Source organism: Labrus bergylta, chromosome 1 (genome assembly GCF_963930695.1).
Source record: "Labrus bergylta chromosome 1, fLabBer1.1, whole genome shotgun sequence".
In the NCBI taxonomy this organism is placed as follows: Eukaryota; Metazoa; Chordata; class Actinopteri; order Labriformes; family Labridae; genus Labrus; species Labrus bergylta.
In genome coordinates, this window is record NC_089195.1 from 24223200 (window position 1) to 24249208 (window position 26009).

At 36.9% G+C, this 26009-nt stretch overlaps 2 protein-coding genes across 2 annotated transcripts; both read left to right on the top strand.

Moving 5' to 3' along the window:
- The first annotated feature begins 3202 nt into the window (after positions 1-3202).
- On the top strand, positions 3203-10888 carry ppm1kb (protein phosphatase, Mg2+/Mn2+ dependent 1Kb). The gene is made up of 7 exons (XM_020628862.3): positions 3203-3341; positions 4121-4661; positions 4840-4940; positions 7054-7219; positions 7814-7958; positions 8453-8587; positions 8942-10888. The coding sequence occupies exons 2-7, from the start codon at positions 4192-4194 to the stop codon at positions 9071-9073; spliced, it is 1149 nt and encodes a 382-aa protein (XP_020484518.1). The 5' UTR covers positions 3203-3341; positions 4121-4191; the 3' UTR covers positions 9074-10888.
- Positions 10889-13874: 2986 nt separating this feature from the next.
- Positions 13875-25889, top strand: abcg2d (ATP binding cassette subfamily G member 2 (JR blood group)). The gene is made up of 16 exons (XM_065957203.1): positions 13875-14000; positions 15015-15247; positions 16396-16455; positions 16535-16649; positions 16948-17100; positions 17205-17362; positions 18056-18207; positions 18394-18495; positions 18930-19180; positions 20795-20877; positions 22640-22729; positions 22848-22969; positions 23126-23280; positions 24207-24296; positions 24502-24614; positions 24796-25889. Exons 2-16 carry the CDS (start codon positions 15036-15038, stop codon positions 24941-24943), a joined length of 2004 nt encoding a protein of 667 aa, XP_065813275.1. The 5' UTR covers positions 13875-14000; positions 15015-15035; the 3' UTR covers positions 24944-25889.
- The last annotated feature ends 120 nt before the right edge of the window (positions 25890-26009 follow it).

A 26009-nucleotide genomic window follows, 5' to 3' on the forward strand; every position in this document is an offset into this window, starting at 1 on the left:
CTTTACAGGCAAAACATGATCTTATGATGTCACAAAACACTACTGAACTTCTCCTTCGCCCCAGGTCCCAATTCTATAAGCAAGGGGACAAAAGCAGTAAATTATCTCAAATATCTCAACTACAGTAATTCCACAGATTGAAACAGGCATGGGTGTTACATCAGATCCATTGGAGATTAACAAAAGCTTTATGGAATTTTACAAGTTGTTGTACTCGTCTGATCACTGTCATGCTTCTGCAGGCCCCGGCCTTTTTTCGAAACAATCAACAATCCCACTCTGGATCAGTTTATGGCTGGAGAACTGTAGCGTCCTATCACAGTGCTTGAACTTGAGGCTGTCTTTTGTAAATCTACAGACACTGAGGACGGCATAACAAAGGATACGAACGTTGCCATCATCCTGGTAATAGAAAATGAGGTCGTCCTGGAGGATCAGATCGTTCAGCATGGCATGAAGGACTATTTGCATATGGTATGCTCATGGGTCTGTTGTATGCAATTAACATTGACTACCAAAAGGAAGTGCAGTACACATTTCAAGTCGTACAGAAGAACCTAATGAATATCGGTGATGACCACTGCACCTTCAAGGGTCCATGGACTGAGAAAAAGACTTCTTAGTAAAGCTGTGTAGGCACTACACTGAGGTCGGGAGTTTTCTGAAAGCTTCCAAAAATATTTGGACATTGTCTCCGATCTTTTCTGAAGTGTTTGTTTTACCACAGTAAGACCACCTCATTAAATGTGTAAATTACTGATTTTATATGTTTACTGCATCTGAAAATGCTGAGAAAAGTGACCGATCAATGGTAAATGCAGCAAAAGAAAGTTTTTTGCACATTCTTGGGTGGAAATGTTTTTACCAACAAGCTAGCACAGTATTTTATGTAAAAAACATTTGTAAATGTTTAGATGTGCTTTTTGATCTAATCTGCTATTAAAGGTTTAAGAACAAAAGTTGGTTGTTTTCTATGATAAAACGAATAACCTGTAAAGATGATACCTTTTTAAAATGTTATTTGAAAGGAAGTTGAAAGCAAAAGCAAAGAGGATCACTAAAAATGTTTAAACTAAACTGATTTAAGTTGATTTATATATATATATATATATATATATATATATATATATATATATATATAGATATATATATATATATATATAGATATACATATTCAATTTAAATTGATGAATTCACTTAACTCAATATTTTAGGTTAATTCAACTTTTAATAAAGTATTTTTTCGTTTTTGATTTCAAGTCAAAAGAAATAGAAAGACTATTTTGCCTCAACTAGATAATTTCACAGGAACTGAATTGTGATCAAAAGTTTTGTTAAAGATTTTAGTACAACTGACTTGATGTCAAGTTTATTTGACTAGAAAATTGTATTTCTTTGGAATAATCACAAATATATCTCAACTTATCATTTTAAGTTCAGTCTTAACATTTTAAGGACACTAGCTTTTTTAAGTTATAACAAATAGTTTTTTTTCAGTGTGCACCAAGGTTCGGTTGGCAAAACATTTTGGAACAGTGTCTCCTTTATGTGACCGATGTCTCCAAGCACCAGCAAATTACACACACGTGTTCTGGTGCTGTCCTTCTTTGAGTAGATTCTGGTCTGAAGTTTTTACTGCATTATCTAAGATAACTGGTGGAAATCTTGTCCCTAATGTTCTCAAGGCTTTGTTTGGGGTGCTACCTATTCCGCTTAAATTGTCTTCAGCTAAGAAGGAGTTAATAGCATTCACAACTCTGTTAACCAGGAGACTAATACTTTTAAAGTGGAAGTCCTCTGTCCCACCTACTTATGTCAGCTGGATTAAGGAGGTGCTTTATTTTATCATTGATTGACTTCAGATGTATGTGTGTGTATTTGTCTTATTTCACATGTTACAATGTTACAATTCACTTTGTCATGATTTGGTCTTTTTTAGTTTTGTTTTTTAGTGTTTCTTTATGTTCTAGTGTGTTTTGTTCACTCTTGAGTTCTGTGTGTCTTCAGTGTTTAATGTATTTATTTTGTAGTTGTCCTCAGTGGTTCTTGTCTTGTGTTCATTCCTTCCTCTGTGTGTTTCCCTCCAGTGTTGATTGCCCTCATTGTCTTCACCTGTCTTGTTAGTCTCACCTGTGTTTGATTACCCCTGTGTCTATTTAGTCTCTGTGTTTCTTCCCTTCTGTGTCAGTTCATTGTATATGTGTGTCGGATGTCAGTTTATTCGTGGCGCCTTGTTTTCTCCTGGTTGGATTTTTTGAAGTGAGTTTTTGTTTTCCTTTTTGTTTAATTAAATATATTTGTTAATTCTGCTCTTGGGTCCACACCTCCTTGTTTTCCAACCGTTCATGACACACTTAGCGGTCGCTTTTATCCAAAGCGACATATATCAGAGAGTAAGTACAACACTGAAGCAGCGGGAGCAATGCAGGGTTAAGCGTCTTCCCCAAGGACACATCGGACAGGTTGCTCAGCTGGGGATCGAACCCTCAACCTTCCATCTGAGAGGAGACGACTCTACCAAGCCTTTACCACAGCAGCTTAACCTTACCATTAAAAGTATTTCCTTATTAATAAATATCCAGAGCCAGTTGGTTTGTAGGAAAGAAAGTGTTCAGTACAGAAGTTCATGTTTATTGTGTGGCATTTACAGGAACATATTATTTGTACAAAACAAACAAGTTTTAATTTGAATCATGTTCCAAAAGGTAAACAGTTACTACAGCTGTAAGATAAAAAGTGTTGTATTAAGAATACTTGGTAAAAGTATTTAAAATTAACACAAGATAGCCTACTTGTTCCCTAAGTCCTAAGACAGCAGGGCAGCAAGAGGCATGCCCGGCAGTCGTAAATACCAATGCGGTCAGGGACTCAAATGACGTGTAAAATCTAAAAATTAGTGGCGTGATGATCATAAATACAAAGGTTATAGCACATTTAGTAATTAATTGATTGGATGATATATCACCTGTTACACTTGTGTACTAGAATAGTACAAGGAGACAATATTGAAAGTGTATTTGGAGAAGCAAAACTCACAAAACTTCTTCGCTACCTTTTCATTCTCTGATTGGCTACGAGCAGTTGCCGAACTACGGATTGGTGCTTATAGCTGTCAATAATATTATGTCTCGACCAATCATTTGCACGGCGCAAGTGTGCACAAAGTGGGCGTATACGTTTCCAGCATTCTGATTGGCGCGGCCGCATCAGAGGCCTTGTTTGATAACACTGAGGGTCGCAGCACGGGGACGAGACGAGGGCGGAGGTTGTTTTTTTTTTAGAGAGATATTAGCGAATTACCCTACACATACATAATAAATCAAATATCCTGATCATCAAAGGTATGTTTTTTTTTATTTGACGCGCAACTTTAGATTTAAGAGCATTGTCTGCGTAGGGTTACGAAACTGCGAAATCCTTGCTAATGCCAGTTAGCTAGTCCGCTAAGGATAGCACTCGTTATGTAGCTAGTTAATGTTAATGCCGACAAAACGAACAAGGCGCTTAACTCTATCTAATTGTTTTTTTCTTAACAACAAAAAGCTGTATGAAGATGTACCATTAGAACCGACACGCAGATAAACCTCCATAAGACGTGTGTTTACATTACGTGTTTACTGTTTAAGCTGCTATTCAATGACTGTCTGAAGTTGCATCATGCTTGTAACCTAAATGTTGATTTTATTATGATTATTACTACAATTTGGTTAATATACAACAGCAATAGTGTTACATTACTGCTATATTCCTCTCATTTTGTATAGACAGGCTGTAAATTGACAGTACATTTACTTATTTCTTAATTTCTTTATGCTGTTTAAATGTCAAGGTGATTTCCATCAGCTGTGAGTTTGTAAACAACTTTTCATTAATGATCATCTACAGCATGATTCAATTGAGTTTGTTTCTTATATTAAATAAAACTCTTAAGTTATATAAGTAAATATGTTCAGACTAAAGACATAAATCCCAAACATACTGAGTCGATTACTCCTTGTGAAAAATAAAATATCTGGCTTTTGATGGGTAAAGATGCAAAATAGTAATTTTTAAGATGCCTTTTTGTCTTACAGTGTTTATTGAAATCTGATTCTAGTGTCAACCTGTTTTGTCTTTTTAGGTTTGGACTGAAACCCCCCCCCTCTTCCTTGGCATCCAGTGGTTTTCCAGTGTTTGTGTGCTGTCAGGGGGATGTCAGCAGCCCGCTTTGCGCGCCTGGCAAGGTGCAGTGGTTCTTATGTTGGCCGCGCTTGTCTTTTTCCAAATGCCATTTTTCAACATCCGTTCCAGCAGGATAGCCACCTCCAGTTCACAATCTTCAGTAGGAAACTTAACAGCCCCTCAGGAAGACTGAACAGCAACACGCGCTTTGATGCGGACAGTAGCGGCCGCCCCACTACTTGGGATTCATTTGGCATCTGGGACAATCGCATTGATGAGCCAATCCTGCTGCCGCCCAGCATTCGCTACGGCAAGCCCATTCCCAAAGTCAGTCTGTCAAAAATAGGCTGTGCCTCGCTAATCGGTCAACGCCGGGAGAATGAAGACCGCTTCCAGGTCTCCCAAATGACTGACAGCATCCTTTACATTGCTGTGTTTGATGGACATGGGGGTCCAGAAGCAGCTGACTTTTGTGAAAAATACATGGAGAAATTCATCAAGTAAGTTGTAATCACAGATTCATGTATTTTAAATAAGGCAACTAAAAAAAACGACTGACTAAGCATTTAAAATTCTGCAACTATTAGATGACTGCAAAAAATCTTCTTCCATTGATATATCAATGCTGATAGCTGATACGTATATTATTTTAATGAATTCTTTTGGCTGTTGTTTCAGGGACCTTGTGGCAGAAGAGTCCAACCTGGAGCTAGTTTTAACAAGAGCCTTCCTTGAAGTCGACAAAGCTTTTGCAAAGCACTTACACTTCATCCCAAAAGGTAGGTCCTTCCATGTCACATGTTGATAGATAAACTCTATATATCAAACACACCCAAGTTTATATGTAATTGATGTATGAATTGTGTGTGGCTTTTCTCTTTAAACCTCATTGACTCATTCTACTTAGGCTTTCAAGCCTTGGATTTCTCATCTGACATGACCGAGCACTCTTTGGTAGAGGTCTGTCATTTTACAAAAGTTACTGAATAACTGCTGAACATTTAACAGCTACAAGTAGAGCAAACACTAGAGCCTTACTGCATCCAATGCTGCGTCTAAACACACAAAATGGGAACATATTAAAGGAAAAAAACAGAGTACATGTGTAGGTAAACATAGCCAATGTGGGGTTTTCCATACATGACTAAAGGGGTTGTTTAATATATGTTGATGAGTGTGACGTTTGTAGTTTACAGCAGTGAACATTGACCAAACACTTGGAATTATGTTTGTTGTTTTTCCTTTAGTTTGTCACTGATCTGCTGACACTTTGTCAATCTGCAGATATTTATTTTAGTATTTAAATAAAATTTCCCCATAGACAAATATGACGTTTTCAAATTAGCTTTCTCAAGTAGTACTATTATGTCTTACTATCTGTTCAAAGCTAGCATACATATTAAGTGGCCGTATATCGGTCACGCTGTGTGAAATGTCCCAATATGCCTGTGTGTGTGTGTGTGCATGTTATCTACGGCAGCTGCTGACCCAGCTAAGAGCTGGAGGCCCTTGGCACCAATGTGGATGGCGAGAGGCTAAATTTTGAAGGAGAGTCCAGCGGGTCCTAAATCCTGGACTACTGGAAGGTTCCTGTTCTTTCTCTAACTCCTCTCTCACATCTCACTCTCTCTCTCTAACCCTCTATTTCTTCTCTTCTGTAAAAAAAAAAAAAAAAGTGTTTGCAAAGCTTCTTGTGCAACAGTGCTTATGTTTGACAAGCTATATGAGATATGTGTGGTTGTCAGTGACAGATCTAGTCCATGAGAATGCAGTATGTTGACAGTTATAATCTGAAGAATCTTCAGTTAAATGAAAGTCTGTAAAGCCTGTGCGATATTTTACGATTTTAAACCAAATTTCAAGTCAACATTCCTGGGAAATATATGTCAGTGTCACCGAGCAGTGATAGTCTAGAAAGGGAGAGTGCTTGAGGCGGTGTTCTGTTTTCTCTGAATGCAGCTAAACAGTTACCATGGCTGAACAAACAAAGAAAGGATTGATGACTGCAGGCAGTGAAACTTTAAACACAAGTGCAATCTGTTAATGTTTGAACAGATATGATATTTATCTTTAAAAAAAAAAAAACCCTCTTTAATCTGAATTATTCATTTAAGAGAGAAAGGCTACAAGGCAAAACTACAAATACCAGCTACTTTATTCATGTATTTAATCAAACTTGTACCCCCATAAACATAAAGTTAATGTGTGGTTTAATATCCGCTGTGATTGGTTCAGTTAGTAGCTTCAGACTGAACCTGCAGATGACACTGTGCATGTTCAAATCTCCCAAATCAACTTAGTATTTTATTTCTAGTCTAGCTAAATGTCACACCACATTGGATTCAAATTGATGCAAAATTTGAATGGTATGTTATTGGTATGGCAATGTTAACCAGCATAATGTGTTTGCACTCTTTTGGTGTAACACAGATTTTGTAATAGACACCGTAGTTCTACAACAGAATGTAAAGTTAATATATATGCATAAGCCAGAAAAACCCCAAGGATTCTAGCTTTTTGGTAACACGGACAAACGGGACAAGTATACATGGCATAGGCCCCTTTAATAGGCTATGACATAGGTACTGCATAGAATGAATGCTCCAGTACGAAGCAGGCTTCAGACATGACCCTTCTGAAAAAATGCTATGGACCTTACCTCTGCTGCAACAGTTCGACCTGCATGTGTGACTGCCCCATCTATTGTTTATTGTGTAATCTCTAGCTTGCTGTTAGTCCACTTTGTGACTCCCTCTCCCATTTCTGTATGTTTTAGTGTGTGGTTGTGAGACTGTGAGACCCACCCTGTGATTGTTGTGAAGAGTGACCATTGTATGGACCTTAAAAACAGCATGTTCCATCTCTAATGTTTCCTTAAATGTCTATGTCTAGTACCCGGGGTGAACGCAGGGACCACTGCCACTGTGGCCCTTTTGAGAGACGGCATTGAGCTGGTGGTGGGCAGTGTGGGCGACAGCAGGGCCATGCTGTGCCGCAAGGGCAAGGCTCTAAAACTCACAGTTGACCACACTCCTGAGAGGAAGGATGAGAAAGAGAGGTACAGAGATGTTAACAATTATAACAAGTTTTTCTTTTCAGAGGAAGTTTCTCAGTGAGAGATAGTGGAAGAAAACACAGCTGTTTCTAAAGACAAGTCAATAAATGAACATACTGCATTTTCTCTTGTGTTACTACATGTCTTTGAAGAGACTTCCTGTCTGAAAATAAGTGTTTGAGTTACTGGTATATTATCAAAGTCAAAGTCAACTTTATTGTCAATTTCAAAATATGCCAGACACACAGTGGAATCGAAATTGCGTTTGTCTCCGTCCCGCGGTGCAATACAACCAAAATAGATAAAATAAAATGAGGTAAAAATAAGAAATAATATTTACAGTAATAAATTCTAAATTGTGCGAAAGGTACAAAATGGTAAATAAAATGAAATTATGAGTTATATTATTTATATAACTCAACAAATTATTTAGTTATTATTTTTGTAATCTCCGCTATTTCTTCATATCTTATTATTGCTTCAGGCAGTTTTTAATCTCTATTTGGCTTGTAAAATTACCTGACACATTGCCATCGATGTCACAAATGTGATTTTTTTTGTTTTTGTGTGTCTTTCTGCATCTACACCATTTTCAAGGATAAAGAGGAGTGGTGGTTTTATTACCTGGAACAGTCTGGGACAACCAAACGTCAACGGGAGGTTGGCCATGACGCGCAGCATCGGAGACTTCGACCTGAAGAACATGGGTGTCGTTGCCGAGCCTGAGACCAAGAGAATAACGGTAGGTTTAATAAAATTGGAGTCACAACTAAGGTTAATACTTCATGTTTGTTCACTTGGCGTTTCAGGCTCAAATATTCTAAATGTTTACAGAATGATCAACTCAATCATGTACGCAAACCCCTCCCTTAATGCTTGGCATGAACAGTATTTTTGTGTACTGGTACAAAGATGTAGTTTTTGGTTTTCTGCTTTTGCACCAAATTGTTTTGTTGACCTTATTATAAATGAAAGTCTTAAAAGTATAACATTATCTTCCTTTTAAACCAGTTTAAATTTGTTTCAGAGCATATCCAAAACATGTCTGGGAGGATTGCTTTTACTGTGTCTGTAGCTTTAAATGTTTGGGGTTTGTTGACAGGCTAGGGATACATATTATTGTTAGAGAAACATGAAGTGCATTTTGCATAATATGTGACCTTTAACTATATACTAGTCTACTTGTACATCTTTTCTAAAGTTAGAAGTGTTAAATGTTGTTTGCCCTTTCTTCAGTTGCACCATTCCTATGACTCGTTCCTGGCGCTGACTACAGATGGTGTTAACTTTATTATGAACAGCCAAGAGATCTGCAACATCATCAATCAGTGCCCCGACCCAAAGGAGGCAGCACAGAGAATATCGGACCAGGTAAGGCATCATTGTTTTTTATTATTATAGTTTGGGCTTTTACTTCTGGTGGGTGAAGGCCTCACAGGGTGTGGTAGGTGGTGGATTTTTGTTTAGTTTGTAAAAGTAGTTTGTGGCAGACAATAAAACGTCTATGGACCTGTAGCTAGAAATATAACATCAAACATATAGATGAACATCTCAGAGGAGATATATGCATTACAGTGTTGGAACATTAGGTTATCTGTAGTCTAACAGAATGATTAAATCTTAGAGTTTAAAGAGCCCTGCTTGAAAATTACCAGTAGGCAGACCTTTATATGTTTATCTATACATTTTTATGTTTAATAATTCAGTTTTTCTCCTCTCCCTCAGGCTCTTCAGTACGGCTCAGAGGACAACAGCACAATTATTGTGGTGCCTTTTGGGGCTTGGGGAAAACACGAAAATTCAGACTCAAGTTTCTCCTTCAGCAGAAATTTTGTGTCGAGTGGTCGTTGGGCGTAGTCAGCAGGACATTGGATAAAAATGTGCAGGTCTATAGACCTATTTTATGTGTGCAATATAAGTGAACAATAGTGCCCTTGTGAAAAAAATTATAAAGAGCGTGGTTTGCCCTGACATTGATACCTAAGAGTTCTAACATGATATTTGCCCCGCTGTGGAGGAATGGGCAGTGAATTCATGATGTGCACAATATGAAAAATATTCTCTCTATTTAAAGTCAATCAACTAGAACGCCAATGTATTTGCAGGTGCTAAAAGCTGAGACGTGTTTAAATGTTAGTCATGGATTCATGACATGCAAATGGTCACTCTGCATATATGTAGCCTGCTCTACATCGCCTAAGATTTCAAAGGAGTATTCCTGACTGTCAGCCATTGATATTTTTTTATCTATTCAGTTGTTCAAATTTTACAAGTTTGCAAATTTAGAGATGGAGAAGTTGTATTTTCAAAAAGAAAAAAAAAAAGGTTCAACTGGATTTTCCCAGCTGTCTCAAGCCTGCAATCTTGACTTTGTTTGGATTCATTTAACAGTTGGACTACAAGCAAAGAACATGGGGGAAAAACACACTTTAAGTGAATTGTATTTGTCAATTGATTGGAATCGTTGGACCTCTTGTATAAAAATACAAAATATACGTAAATGTTAATTGAACACCAAGACGTGAAGCTGTAATTTAAGTACCGTGATCAAGGAAGTAAATAGCTCTTAATGACTCAGTAAGCTGTGGAGTTTTCACTTAGACGTATTGCACAGAAAAGTGTTCACGTCCTATTGCACAATCCTTAGGGTTAAAGAAGAAATGAACAAAATCCTTAATGTTCTGTGTCTTTTAAATGTGTGAATGGTGTTGCCTGGTGCTGTTTCAGTGTCTAAGATTGAGATTTTATAGTTATTCATGTTTGTTTCAACCTAAATAATCCTCATGATTGTATTTAAGTGTTAATATCTGTATTTAGTAAAAACTGATCGTGTTAGGGCACTAAAAGGTGTTCAGGGTACACAAATGTACAGTTTATTTTTTGTAAATAATTCTATTTATGTACATCTGGAAAACTGTCATGGTTGCATTTACTGTATAACTGGTCTAAAGAGAATCTCTTATCATAATTTCTCATTCATGCAGGAAGTTGCATACATGTTTGTACTGTGTATGCTACATCATTTTAACTGTACCTTGGTTACAAACAGTAATTCCTCATTTAAATTCCTTATGTGTCATTCTCAGCAAAGCATATTTAATACAACAGCAGAGAACTGTTCAGCAAAGAGCCATGGATGACAATGTGAATGTTTGCTTGAATGCCCTCCAGAATAAAACAATACAAACTCTGAAAGGTACAGTAAAGGAGTTATTCAGTTGTATGGCTTTTCCTGAATATGTCAGTTGATTAATTTCTTGTTTCTGGTAGACAGAAACTGTTAAAACAACAGCTCTGTTGTTGGTCTTTGAGTTGAGGATTTCAAAGCCACATAAATACAACACTTACTATTTAGTGGCATTGTTCTATTGTGTAAGCATCTGTTTCATTAACCTGTATTTTGTTTTGTAAATACAATTTTCCTCTCAAGCACATGTCAAATAAACCTTGATTTATTTTTAAGAAATGTATTATTAAAACGTCCTCCTTACAAGCCTCCTCAACTGTTCAAACTCACAGCCTGTTTGGTTCTTATTAAATGTACATTTTCATTGCCTTCCAAATATAACTATAAAGCTGTGAGCGTTGATCTGGGTATTTTAACAGCAACCTGTCAGTACTGTATTGTCGAATGGCTTGTGACACCTCAATAAAGTTTAAAAAATAAAATAAGTGCCACTTCATGAAACAACCATTAAAAAGTTTGAGTGTATCAAAATGTGAATATTTTGTTCACTAAAAAGCATTTACTAAATTATATCTTAGACGACATGGGAAACGACGCTATTCAATTTTAATGCAATTAATATTTGTGCTCATGAAAAGAGCCTGAACACTGATTTAGTGATGATCAAATATGTAGCTCTGCTGACAACAGCAACACCTTAGCACAAATTATTAGCAGGTTAGCATTACTTGCATTTTAGGGAAGGAGAAAAACAAATTCAGGTAATAAAATATATATTCACCTGAATTAGGCTATTATATGTAAATATGATGATAATATGAAACTGTTTCAACAATACCATCCAGCAAACAAAGATATCTAAATGTTTCGGACGCTTATTAACTCAAATAAGCTGGTCAATAATGTTTCTACATTTTCTGTATCCAATAAAATAAATAGAATAATTAGGTACTAAATTAGCTAGATAATAACTGAATTTAGCTACCTGTGTTGCTAGGCAACATTGGGTTTAGATAAAGGCTAATTGTACCCACATTCACTTAGCTTTGACCTAAAGGACGCTGGCCATATTTTTACCTCAAGTAGGCCTAACTTGTGTTACCTCTTGGTGCACAGTGGTTATGTGATAGAGTAACAGGGTAGCCATTTATTTGTAGCTATGCATTTTTAGACAGTAGGCTAAATATACTCAAAACGTCATAAAAAAACCTAACCTGTAATCCATCTCAGTCTTCACTATGGATTTAACTCAATTAATCACGTTTTTGTTGCATACTGAGTGATACAATATAGAAATATTATAATTTTTAGTTGAAATACTTAGCCTACAAGTAAAAACTACCTTCATCCAAGTATGGTGATCAATTGCAATTTCAATGTACCTGCACCTACTTCACTATTTCAGCTTCATGCTTCATTAGACTCTACACCTCTAAATTGCAGATGTAGGTCATACACTTCACTTCCTTTATTATATTGTTTTATTTACTTTGCAGAGTCATTAGTAGTATTTCGGTCCATGACCACAAAGCATAGAACATACACGAACAATAATAAAAACATAAAAAAATAAAAACAATGGCCGAAAAGGTGTAGGATGAAGCCGAGGCTTATTATGCCTACCCTTTGAACATTTCATTTATACAGTATATCAAAACAAGAATAGCTGCAAAAAAAACAAAAAACAAAGTAACCTGATTTCACAAAACAGAAAACAGTTTTCAGTTAACCAAATCAAAACAATAAAAGGAAAAAAATAAATAAATGAAAAGCTTCCATAAATGATTAATTATAGTCAGACTATAGTTATAAACTATTATATACTTTCTATATGTTTATATTCCATATTTCATAGAGCAACAATATTACCATAGGAATATACATTAGCTATACTACAGGCTCCTCTATACACAATGTTATACATTTACTGATATAGATTTACACATTAAAACAATACACAGTAGAAAAAAATAAAAATAATAATTATATATATAATTATAGCAACACTATTAGTACTGCTGTTGGTGTCATTATCATAATGATGTTTTATATTTTTCTATTACCCTGAATTTGAACAGTTTTTTGAATTTTCTAATTGAGCTGCACATTTTTAATTCGTTGTCTAAGTTGTTCCATAGGTTAACCCCTTTAACAGATAAGCACCTACTTTTGGTGTTAGTTCTTGCCCTTGAATTTTTGAACATACATGTTCCCCTTAGTTTAAATTTGCTTTCTCTAGCCCTGAACAGTTCCTGGATGCAGTATGGAAGTGCATTATTCTGTGCCTTGTACATTATAACAGCAGTGTTGAGGTCAGCTAGATCTTCTAGTTTTAAAGTGTGTAGTTTGATGAATAGAGGATTTGTTGATTCATAGTAATTGGTATGATTCACAATTCTGATGGCTTGTATGAGAATTGGGTGTGTTACCCCATACTTCCACGCAATACGTAATGTATGGAAGAATGAGGGAGAAGTACAATATATAAAGTGAGTTCTGATTCAAAATATTTTTCATTTCATACAATATAGCAATGTTTTTTGATATTTTTGATTTTAAATTATGTATCTGTGATTTCCAGTTGAGTTTATTATCTATTATGATGCCCAAAAATGTATTTCCATTTACACGTTCAATTTCAACATCATTGATCTTGAGTTTAGCCTGTTTATTAATTTTTCTATTGCCAAAGATAATACATTTTGTTTTGCTTAGGTTCAATGGCAGCTTGTTAATGTCAAACCATTTCTTAGAATTGTTAATTCCTTGTCCACTGCACTCAGGAGCTGCTCAATATCTTTTCCAGAGCAGTACAAACTGGTGTCGTCGGCAAACAAAACACACTTTAGTACTTTCTAAACATCACATATATCATTAATGTACATAATAAATAGTTTTGGGCCCAGCACAGAGCCTTGTGGGACCCCATATGTGACTTTTTGCAAATCAGAATCAACATTGTTCATATGTTTATGTGACTTTTGTCACATAAAAGGTAAATCATCAGTCATTTGAATCAAACAACATAGAAAAACAGACTTCTAAAATGTGATTTTCTGTAAGAGTATTTCCTTTATGGTACTTTAAAGTTTAGTTTTGATGCCAAACTTAATAAGTTTTCATTAAATCATTAAATAGAAGTTGTCATAAAATATCTGATTACTTCTTACAAGTCTGCAAATTTACACTTTAGGTCTTCTCTGCTCTGTCATGCAGTTATAATACAAGACAACAAAGAATGAAATGAAATTATGCTGATTGTGTTAATGCACAGCTGTTTTAAGTTTCATGGGTCTGGTTTTAGACTTTTACAATGATCAGAAATAAATGGAAACTAATGTTACTGGTGTGAAAACAGACTTCTTCATCTCAGTTATTCCTATCTTTTCAAGTGGCAGGTTAAGGGTTAAACCAGTGTGAACCTTGGTTTGATCCAAGCTGAGTGTGCGGCTGGATGGTGAGGCACCTGTCCCTGCTGTCATCAGCTGATGTTAGTCAACCTGCTCAGTCTCTCTGCTCCGTCAGTCTGCAGCAGCACAGCTCCTGAAGGCTGCAGTAGGACTCCGATACTGAAGGCTCTCACAGTCTCCCAGCCCGGTAAGTCCCCATAACATAACCTTTCATTACTTTGCATTTCATATGCTTCAGAGGTTTTCGGCAACTCATTTTTTTTCTTTCTTCAAATTGGTGCTTTACAAGACGGGGTTTGTTTGATTGGGGATGGACGCCTGGACTTACTGGACTACCGACAACATTTTTATACTTTTTAGTGCTGCTGTTAATTCTCAACTGCATACATTAGAATAAAACTACAGGAGAATGAGTTGTGTAGTCAGTATTGAAAAAAATACTGAATGTAGGTTTGTACCATGTGTGTTTTTTGTAAATAGGTCTTGTTTTTTGTTTGGAAAAAAAAAAAGAACTTGTAGACATATATTTGCAGTATTTGAGTTTCTAAAGTTCATTTCAGTGTGAAAGTTACTTTTATTACTCTTAAAGAAACGTACTACTGTGTATTATACAATGTCTGTTCTATTTTTTTTTTACATTCGACATCATTGGACATTTTATCTCAGCGATACAAAAAAGTTGTGTTATCAGACACGCAAGCCACACAATTTAAGAACTGAAAAAAAAATAGCAGATTGCTGAAAACCAACACATTCAGGGAAGGAAAACAATTTGCAGTAGAGAAGTTAATCAAACTTGTAGAATATTAATGAGAAGATGAAAATTGCATCAAAATATTTTTTTCATTTCCTGTTATGTATATTGGAATGATTGGAAGGCATAGAAGTCAATTTACTTACAATTTACTTACAATTGTTTAGTACACTTCAACAATTCACAAGTTGCACACACAAAAATTCACATTTTTACAAATATATCTGTATTTTTTTTCAAATGTGTTTTTATCTCTGGTTAAATACTCTGATTGATCAATTCTATATGTTGTATTTGCCATTTGTAGTGATAAAAAAGCTTTTTTCCTATAAAGTTGATGTTTTATTTAATTTAATTAAAATGATTTTTTAGCATATATTTGGGTTTTTCGTGCAAAATACCCGGCCATTTACTCTTTTTTTCTGTCTATATGTTCCCTTTTGACAGGATATCTCATTGCATTGGAGGATGGAGAGAGTCAATCACGTCAACATTGCAATGATAGAAGATGTCGGCACCAACGGGATAGCAAGGTCAAAGGTCGTCTTGGCCATGGACCAGAACAAGCAGCCGATTGGCTCCACCGTGAGCTTCCACAACATCCATTACAAAGTGCAGCTGAAGAGCGGCTCCCTCTGCAAAAGAAAAACCAGTCCCAGGGAAATCCTGGTCGATCTCAAGTCAGTTCTACAAAAAATAAATCTTTGTTTTGTGTCTTTACTAGCTGAATATGTCTAATTATTTATCCGCATTTCTTCTTTTTTGTATTCAGACACTTGTTTTAAAGCAGGCATGCACAGACTAGTATAACATAAATATTGATAATTTATAGGTTTTGAGTGGCAATACATTGATCAGTTGTTGTTTTGACTTCTAATTTACTCTAAGTGTTCAGGTTAAAAGCTATTCAATTGCTGATTTCATTTAATTTTTAGAACAAGCTATTTTCTTAATGAAAAATGCAAAGAAACGTTTAATGAATTTGGTGATTGTTTTGAACATACAGAAACACAAAATTTAAATATAAATATCTTAACTCAAGAGAAATGGGATTGCATTAATCCTTTGGTATCCTTAATACAACATCTATGTTCCTAGAGAGCATGGTGCTCCATGTCTCGTCAGTATGGATCATTATATCTTTATACAAAGCAGAACAATAGTGAATAGTTTTTTTTTCTGTTGGTATTAAATACATCTGACATTTCCCATGGAAGAATGAATCATTTCACACAACTGTTGAAACCTTTTTCCAGCCCAAGTGTTAATTATAGGACATTAAGCATGGTTTCTTGCATATAATCTCTCTGATGCACTACAGCGCAGTCTGCCAGGGAAGCGAATTAAACACCATCACGTGATCCACTGCCAGGCTTTTATTCAGTCTATTGATTCCTTTTTATATCACTGACTCTCTGGTTGCTTTTGTGAAACTGTTCCCTCTGAAGTCAAAGGATTCGGTTTTGAAAGTATAGTTTTTCTATTGTGTGTGTGTGCGGCTTTCTACAAGCGCTTTTGAAAGTGTAAAATCTTTTAATGATCTTTATTTCATTTGAAGAAATTAAGAAAAAAAAGTAATCTGAGCTTTATCACCTGGAGGACCTTGTCTGATCCAATCCTAGCTTTATGTAAGAAAAAGGGTTAGGAGTAAAATGATTCAAAGTTCCTCTAAGTTTTATCGGATTGTACGACTTTACCTCACACACCTTGTTTTTGTATTGGGAAAATAAGCTAAGAGATGAATGCAAAACATTATTACTCACCCCCATCTCAGCTTCTAAATACATTTAACCATATTAAACTGTTTTTGTATGTTGTAATCTTGCAGTGGGATCATGAGACCCGGCCTAAACGCTATTCTTGGACCTACTGGAAGTGGAAAATCTTCGTGAGTATCAAACTGATCTCTCACAGCGTTCGCCTGCATTTGTCTTGATGTATAAAGCATTGGTTTTGTGTGTTCAAAGATTTTTGGATATTCTGGCTGCAAGGAAGGATCCTTCAGGTCTCTCGGGAGAAGTACTCATTGACGGAGCACCACAGCCTCCGAACTTCAAGTGCCTCTCTGGCTACGTGGTTCAGGTGCATTTTAACCGCTTAAATAAATCTACTTGCACAAACACTTTCAGTGCATGGAATAGAAGCTGCAGATGTGAAAGTGGTAGATCTTTCACAACCTACAAAACAGATTTTATACTACACAACCAGCAGATATTGTGCAACATTTTCTTCCATTTAAAGTCTTGTTTGATTCCTTGTAAGTTTGAAGCATGAAGCAGATTTCCATACAGATTTTGTAAAAAGAAAAAAGAAAAAACTATTATGCTAACCACTTTGGTGTTTCCAACCTTTTAGCCTGTGCTCTGCTCTTCTTTCTTAGGATGATGTTGTCATGGGCACCCTGACTGTGAGGGAGAATCTGCGTTTCTCTGCAGCGCTTCGTCTGCCGAGCTCAGTGCCTCAGAGCGAGAAGGAGGCTCGGGTCAATCACCTCATCCAAGAGCTGGGTCTCACCAAGGTGGCTGACTGCAAGGTAAATATACTACACACATGTATATTTCAACACTCACCAGGTGAGCCTCAGAGTGAGTCAGGGTGAGTCAGGGTGTACTGATGATGAGGCTGTTTTCTCCTCAGGTGGGCACACAGATGACACGGGGAATCTCTGGAGGAGAGAGGAAGAGGACAAACATCGGCATGGAGCTCATTATCGATCCTTCAGTTCTCTTTCTGGATGAACCGACGACAGGATTAGATGCCAGCACTGCAAACTCTGTCCTGCTGTTACTGAAAAGGTACATAGAAAGCCTCTCATCCAATCCTCTGATTTAATGATGAATTATAACAGATAGTTAGATCAGTCTATATTGTTGGTTGGAAAAACGGTTTTAGCTTTTTTTCGTTTATTTAATGCATCTTTAAATATATATTTTTTCAGCTAAAGCATGCATATACACTTGAAAATGTTATCTTAATTTGGAGAAGAAATTGTTATTTTTTTATGGATAAAGAGCAGCGTGAAACACACAAAAGCAGAATGTTTTGGCAAAGTGATTCTGCCGCTGATCTGCAATCGGACGTGCTAACAGAGGTGTAAAGGGGGGAGACGGTGGCGATATGAAACGTCAGTGTGGATCAGTGCTGTGTGTGTGGGTGTGTGTGTGTGTGTGTGTGTGTGTTAGTGAAGCTCCTGCTGTGTGTTTACACCTCGTTTGTCTCTCACTTCTGCAACACCGTGACGCAATGTGAAATCACACACTGGGACGCCAATATTATGCCGTGACTGATGCAATGTGCAGGTACAAAGGCGTAATGACGGCGGTGCTTCAGTATGATCCTGCTGTGGAATTGCTATCTGTAAAGTGATTCTGTCAGTTTTTTAAAACAGTCTTGGTTCACTGCATTTCAATACACAATTAGACAGCAGCTTTATTGTTTTTTTCTTTTATAATATATTTTCATCCTTTTTTTGTCTCTTTATTTGTCAGAATGGCCGGTCATGGAAGAACCATAATAATGTCCATACACCAACCTCGATATTCCATCTACAGGCTGTTTGACACTCTGACTCTGCTGGTTAGTGGTAAAATGGTTTACCATGGACCAGCGTCAAACGCTTTGGACTACTTTGCCAACATCGGTGACTGTCTCACAACTTATAATCATCACAAGATACTATTTATTTTTTCATGTCAATTTAATGTAATAAATGTTGATGTGTGTGCAGCTCTAATCTAATGAAGCTTAACTGGCAAAACTATAGAAAACAGAAAAGTAACCTTTTAATTTATCGCTATAGGCATGAATAATTGTGTCTTTGTTCCAGGCTTCCCCTGTGAGCCCCACAACAACCCAGCAGACTTCTTTCTGGACGTTATTAATGGAGACTCGACGGCTACAACCATGACCAAAATGCTCGCGTCTGAAGGTGAACGAGTTTATAGATTATTCCATGAAAATTTCTGTCAAGATAATGTTGTAACTGCAGAAAAAAGAGAAAGGTCTTTCTCACAGGGACTGAGGAAGACCTTTTAGATCGAAACGTTGCCCTCTTTAATTTAAATTGCTCACCACACTCTGGTGATAACCATGCATGACCATCATTAATGTCATTAATAAATGTAAATATAAATCAGGTAGTGTAACTATTATCAAAAACAGCAACTTCTACAAATGTAAACAAAGGTAAACAAGATCAACACAAACCAACCAAAATAAGAACTACTTACTTAAAAAAAAAAATCCATAGTGTTCTTTTTTGTAAATCAAATAAATGAATTGTTTATAGGATGATTAGTGTCGATTGTTGAAGTATTTTTTATGATGTACACCTGTCGTTTTTCCTCTTATGTGAATGCCAAGATGTGGACTTTGAGGAGCCCGGCAGCTCTCGACAGAGCATCGAGGAGCGCTTGGTGGAGGAGTTCAGAAACAGCAGCTACTTCAGTGACACAAGAGCTGAGCTGGAGCACATTGTACAGGATAAGGAGTGTACTTTATGCCCAAAATCCCGCACCATCACCTACAACAGCTCTTTCTTCCACCAGCTACACTGGGTGCTCAAGAGAACTTTCCAGAACCTCATGTTGAGCCCCCAAATATCTGTGGCCCAGGTAATACTTTCGAAATACTGACCGTCAACACATAAGTCATTACATTACAGGCATCAATAACAAAGGGTGACAGGGGGAAGAAATCACCTTTTATTATTTGCATGCTGCAGGGATGAAAGCATCCCATTTGAATGAATGAAATGAGGCTATTAATACCACTCTCATATATTATAATTCACAAGCTGTGCTGAAGGAAATAGTTTGATGGCTTAACAGAAGGGCTAGCCTTGCTAGCTTTTTTAATCAATTATTTATCCATACTGATTTCTGCGGCAGCTGGAAGTATTAAAAAAATGTAATCACTGTTAGATTTCTAATTATTCATGCCTGTTAGCGCAGCTCCAAAAGAACAAAAACCTGTCTAGCAATTTTATTTTTAAACTGCTATTGATCTAAGACCTACAGTCTTTATTTAAAACATACGTTAAAAAAAAGCAATATTTCAATTAAATGAGTTCCTAATTTCATAACTTTGATGAAACCAACTCAAAGTCAACATTATAAACTAATTTCTCTTTTGTCAAAGGGTTTAAACAAAACGTAGTATCACTTTTACTCTGTTTAATCTCTCCCAGCAGTGAAAAGAGCCAAAGTTACTCAGTGCCTGTGCTGTTATCATCATGAACATGATACACAGACAGTACTTTGGAAAGGTCAAGACTTAATGCTCTCATTAGTCACCCCATGGCGGCAAAATGCCGTCAGAAGTCTCCTCACTTTAAGAATTATTAACAGCTAATTGGCCCCAAATAAGTCAGAATAATCCTACAAGAGGTGCTCTGGGAGGCATGGGCTCACTAATCGGCTTTGGTGACTGTTGTGACCCCACTCTTGACTCTTTGGGCCAGGATCTGAACTGATATCATATCTGTCCAAAGCCCCCTGGCCCTGGTCCGGGACTCATCACATGATGGCGTCATGACCTATCACTCCACTACCCCGCTTTCACATGAGGGGCTGTGGGGAATGAGGTGAAAAAGGCTCAACCGTATTAACTTATCCCTTCACCCTGGGAACCGCTTAGTCCTGTCATAATCTGTAAATTGTTAGGATTAAAACTTGTGTCCCTTTCACTTTTCTCACTCTTTTCTTATCATCTTCCCCCACCAGCCGTTCTGCCTGTTCAGTCTGAAAGGCCTCCATGGAGGAGGAGCAGGGCGTCCACTTGACCCTTGATCCCCAGAAAGATTGGCTTTTTTTCCCCTCAAAGAGGGCACTACACCTTTTTTTATTTCAATACTTCCAAAGAATTAATTGCAGTCCACACTTAGAATAATTGGTTTAATAAAAAAAGTATCACTCATTTACAGCAAATTGTTAAACATCTTGAAACGTCTAAATAGTCTTTGCAAAGTGTCGTATGGTCACCTTTAAATTACCACAGTCTGAAAGACGTTGGTCAGACAATTATTTAGTTTCAATAAAAATCCTGACAGATTTGACCAAATATATGCCAATATAGCCACATTTACATCAGAATCCTCTAACTGATTATATATTATTATTATTTAGATGGCACCGCCCACTTTATGTTTTCAATTATTTGTTTAGAGGGAAACTTTGGAAAACACAAACTATGTATTGAATCTGATGTTTCATGTTTGGTCTGTGCAGGTGGGAGTCCACATTTTCCTTGGCCTCGTTGTAGGAGCCATTTTCTTCGGTGTTAAAGATGATCAGAGTGGCATCCAGAACAGGTGGGACAGCAGTTGCAAAACTCACTGCGCATAACATCAGAAAACGTTTTTGTATTTGACAGCATCTTACAGGTGCACCAATTCAGCGTATTTCCCACATACAGGAAATATATGAGCCTATGTCCAGAAAAGCACATGCAGTGTTATCAACTGGATGTGGGGCAGAGGGTAGGCGAACCTAATGCTGAATAATCTCAAATAAATTATTGCTTTCATAATCTGTACATTGGTTACAGTGTGCTCACAGACAGATTATTTAGATCATTCATGAATCGATCGTATTATATGGCTGTACAATGTGGCAATGTGGATTATTACAACTTACTTCCTCATGATTGTTCAGGATTTCTGAGTGAGTCGCTGGTTAAATACAAAAAAGTGTGAAAAGTAGAGCTAGTTGCGCATGGCTAATCCTCTTACCATATTCTATTGGGCACAACCTGGTACTCACAAGCCCAGTGCAGCACTCAAAAATCTCAATGGTCTCCCTCTGTTCTCCCTGTGCATGGTTGAGTAGAGTATAAGGACCTAATGTCATTATATTCATGGTCAATGCATAAGCAGTATGGCAGAAACCAATGTACAGGGCTTAAATGTCTCAAGTTATTTACCACTCCCTTTGTTTCACTGGGTTCAGGGCAATAGTGGAGTCAGACACTTTGAAGTCCCTGTATGGAGTACAGGATATTAGGTACCATGACCTATCATTTTGACTGTTCAGTCAACTCTTTGTCAGCGCAAGACTGTCAAATGCTGTCCTTAAATTTAAGACAATGCAATTTGATTTAATTACATTTTTCCAAGTAATTTTATTACCATTTTTATTTTTAGGTTCTTGTAAACCAGGGGTTCTCAACTCTTGGGTCAGGACCCAAAAGTGAGTCGCAGAGCCGTTCAGTGGGTCACATGCCTGAAAAAATGTGTTTTTATGTTTTTGTTCTGTCAAGTTTGGACCCTCTGAGGTCCAAACCGCAACATTTTTTATTAAATAAATCCGAGTGGTTGTAAAATATCAGAAATATCAAACATCGAGCAGAACACTGAACTTTCCTGCCGTTTTATGTCAACCCTCAAAGAAGATGCCATTTATTATACATGTAGAAGCAAATTGTGTTGATTGTTATTTTTTTATCATGGCTTCGACAGATTAAACAGGATAAATCAGGTCAATTAGTGACCTTTACATTTACTGGTAGGTGAGGTGGGTTGTAGCATTTTGTCATTGTAGCTAAGCTAGCTGTTTTCAGCTATTTTGCTAAGTTATGTTAACAGGACACTGGCTGAAGCTTCATATTTACTCTAAAGACATGAGAAAAATAGTCTCATGGAGCTCTTACTCGACATCTGTCCAATAAAGGCAAAGAGCCCAGTCAATAATCTCTGGAACCAGGTGTAGAGATAAGTGGAAGGGAACTGGCAGAGGCATGCTGCTGATTTTCTGGACAGAGAATGAATGTCAGGGTCTGAAGAGAAACTTAATTGAAAGTGCATTAGTAACTAACAGGTGGACGTCAAAGTGGAAGAAGCTGTCGCTCAGCAACTGGCTGCAGCTCTCTTTTTTTAAGTTGCTGTTTGTTTACAGATACATGCCAGTTTTTATTTACTATAGTTGTTCATGACTTGTCTGCCTGCTTTATTGTTTTCTCTCTCTCTAAGAAACACTTGAAGCCAGCATCCTAAAGTTTATGGAAAACATGACATACAAATGTTGCAACAAATGTCAGAGAGGGACTCAAGGATCCAGTTTTGTCTCTTCTTACAGGATGGGTGCCCTCTTCTTCATCACTACCAACCAGTGTTTCAGCACAGTGTCTGCAGCCGAGCTCTTCATTATTGAAAGGAAACTGTTTGTGTAAGTAAGCGCACAGGACACTGACATCACTACAACATCGATGTGGATAATTCATTATAGATCGGACCTAGTGGGGACAGCTAAGATGGCATTTCTGTTTTGGGTTTTCTTGTGACAGGCATGAGTACATCAGTGGCTACTACAGGGTGTCCGTCTACTTCCTGTCTAAGATCCTGTCTGACATCACTCTGCGCACCATCACCTCCATCATCTTCAGCTGCATTGTTTACTTTTTAATCGGTAGGAATAAAAACACAATAAAATGAATGATCCGAACATTAGAGCAATGAATAACTTTAACTGTCTCAGTATTTAGTCTCAATTTACAACTTTGCTATGTGTGTGTACATGTGTGCGTGCGTGCGTGTGTGTGTGTGTGTGTAAATGTCCCCTCAGGGCTCAAATCCTCGGCAGCAGCCTTCCTCGTCTTCACGCTGACAGTGACTCTGGTGGCGTACACAGCCACAGCCATGACCATGGCCATCTCAGCTGATAAGAGTGTCGTAGCTCTCGCCAACATCTTCATGACCATCACCTTCGTCTTCATGATGGTGAGAGACGCCACCAGGGTTGAAAGAAACACTCAGATCTTTAACTTTAATTAAATAGAATATGTGGTAGATCACATCTTTGCCATCTGTTTTAAAGTATCAATTTGATAAAAACAAAAATTGGAAATGAAGAGAAAATCTGCAATAGCAACAACGACAAAAAAGTGATTGCGACGTATTGGTTAATTTTTCTCTTTTAAGGACTTTTTTTCCAGGTAGTTTAGTTAAAATTTGCACTCTATTTGCAGAGAAAAAGTATCCAGTTAGACACAAAAGTAAACATATGAATCAACTCAGTGAGAAAGTCTCATCATTGGTCTAATCATTTCTGAAGTTTTCCATATAAAGAACTGAGGGCGCCAGATAGCTTAGGGGTAATGTCGCACGTCCAATGTACGAATGCTACAGTCCTCATCGCAGGGTTCGAAACTGACCTCCGCCCTTTGCTGCATCTCATCCCAGACTATCTCTTCCTAACACTTCCTCTCTCTCTCCAGCTGTCCTATCAAAGCAAAAAGGATGATAAAATAACTTCAAATATATATACATAAAGAACTGAACATCATTTCAAGTGTTGTCAACAAAACGAATCAGCTTCATGCACAAAACCTCTTCAAACTATCGATGGAAAAACAAGAAAAACAGAAAAAAAAAAAGGTTTCATGTTTTAGCAAGGATATAAGACTGACATAAACAAATGCAAATTAAATATATTTAAGATGAACCTTTAATAAAAGAACAGGATACTGTGTGTTAAAATGTCACTGTGACAAGATTTGAGACAAATTGTGAACCTTACGATGTTTATACATTATCTTTTTAATTTGCACTCTTCATGTACACATAATAAATGTTGCAATTTATACAACAATTAGATTAAGAGCCTGTGGATTCCGTTTGCCTTGTCTGTCTGTTTTTTTAAATAGATTTTTTCAGGTCTTCTTGTGAACCTACCCAGCATCATGGACTGGCTGGCTTGGCTGAAGTACCTCAGCATTCCTCGATATGGCCTCGCAGTAAGTCAATTATAAAGAACGATTTTGAAAATAATTCCGGTTAAGTTATAGAGCTATCTCTCTCAGAGGAGTGTGAACCATTTCCTTACCGCCCATGTCCCTCCACTGATTACTGAAGACAAGTACACAGTTTGTAGACTAGAATCCACACTACCATCTGACTTTGTTCTGCTCAGCATACATTGAAGGTGTTGTCTGTGTTCAGGCCTTGAAGATCAACGAGTTTGTTGACTTGAAGTTCTGCGAGGAATCTGTAATGCGAAACACAACCTTCATGATTACAGAGACAAACTGCAGCATGAGCACAGCTGGCTTGACGTGAGTAGACTTGCACTTTGTATGAGCTATGGCTGTGATTTTTCTAGTTTATACAAATCTAAAAAAGAAAACCTTGCTTGTCCATCATGCCTCAGAATAAAACAGAAATGTTAGTCAGAAGTACAGTTGACTTTATTAAACGGTATACATGTTGATATTTGATGTGTTTGTGTTATTGCAGATGTACAGGAGAGCAGTATCTGGACTACCTGGGGATAGAGTACACCACCTGGGGACTGTGGGAAAATCATGTGGCTTTGATTATTATGACGTTTATATTCCTCATCATCGCCTATCTGAAACTCCGCTACATCAAGAAATTCACCTAAATATGTGATTCTGCATGCAGGCGAGCAGATGTTCACCATACATTTCTGTATTAAAGGACTGGAACTACATTTTTGCCGTTTGACATGAATTGTTGATAGATTTGTCAGGAAAGGTAGTTCTGTTGTGTTTGGCGAGTTTTATGCTCCCTAATGTTGATATCTGACTATGAAAAATACTGTGAATACTATTACTTGTTAATATAAAACGACAAATTAGATCAGGCAAAAAATTGCAATTATCGTAGTATGGATCTTATCACATCACTAATAAGTTAGTTGGCCCATTTTTCTCAAAGTGTCGACCAATTTCAAAAAGTGTGTGTAATGTTTAGGCTACCTGGATATTCTTCACAGGTAAATAGATACCTGTCCCCTTTTTTTAATAACAGCCTTTATAAAAAGAAGTGAAGATTTGCTGAAACAAAACATTTAATGGTTTCTTACAAGTTTAAAGGTAACTCTGTAAAATAAGAGTATTAACATTTTCAGACTATTTTCCGCTACCTTTTTCACTTTACGTTTCTTGATTTGATGTCTTGATGAAGTGTACATTTTGTTCTGTTGCATCACATAAATGGGATGTGGTTAACTTTTCTATTGTACTTCATACAATTTCTTTACCTAAAATTTGTATTCTGATCAAATGTTTGAAGGATAAGTATAAACATTATCATGTCATCTTTGTCTTTGTGTTTTTAAAGTGCAGTCCATACAGCAGTTTACAGTTTCTCTTCAGTGATAGATCGTGTTGTGTTAAATGGTCAATGTTGGGAAACAATCTTATTGGCAGAAAAAAGGGAAAGGTCCTCACACTGTTCAGCTCCCAATGAGCAACTTTATTAAAGGCACCGTTTCCATCCAAAGGATCTTCTTCAGTCAAATGTGGACGGAGACAATCATATTTAAGAGATGACTTTACAACATTTATTTCAAAGGTTTGTGCTTTCCTAATCTTTTCCAAGGACGTTTTTTGGAAAGATCATCGGTTATTTCAAACATTTAAAAAGAAAGAGATCATGTTTAGTCATGTGTATGGTTGTTCAAGTCACTGTATAAAAAGAAAATA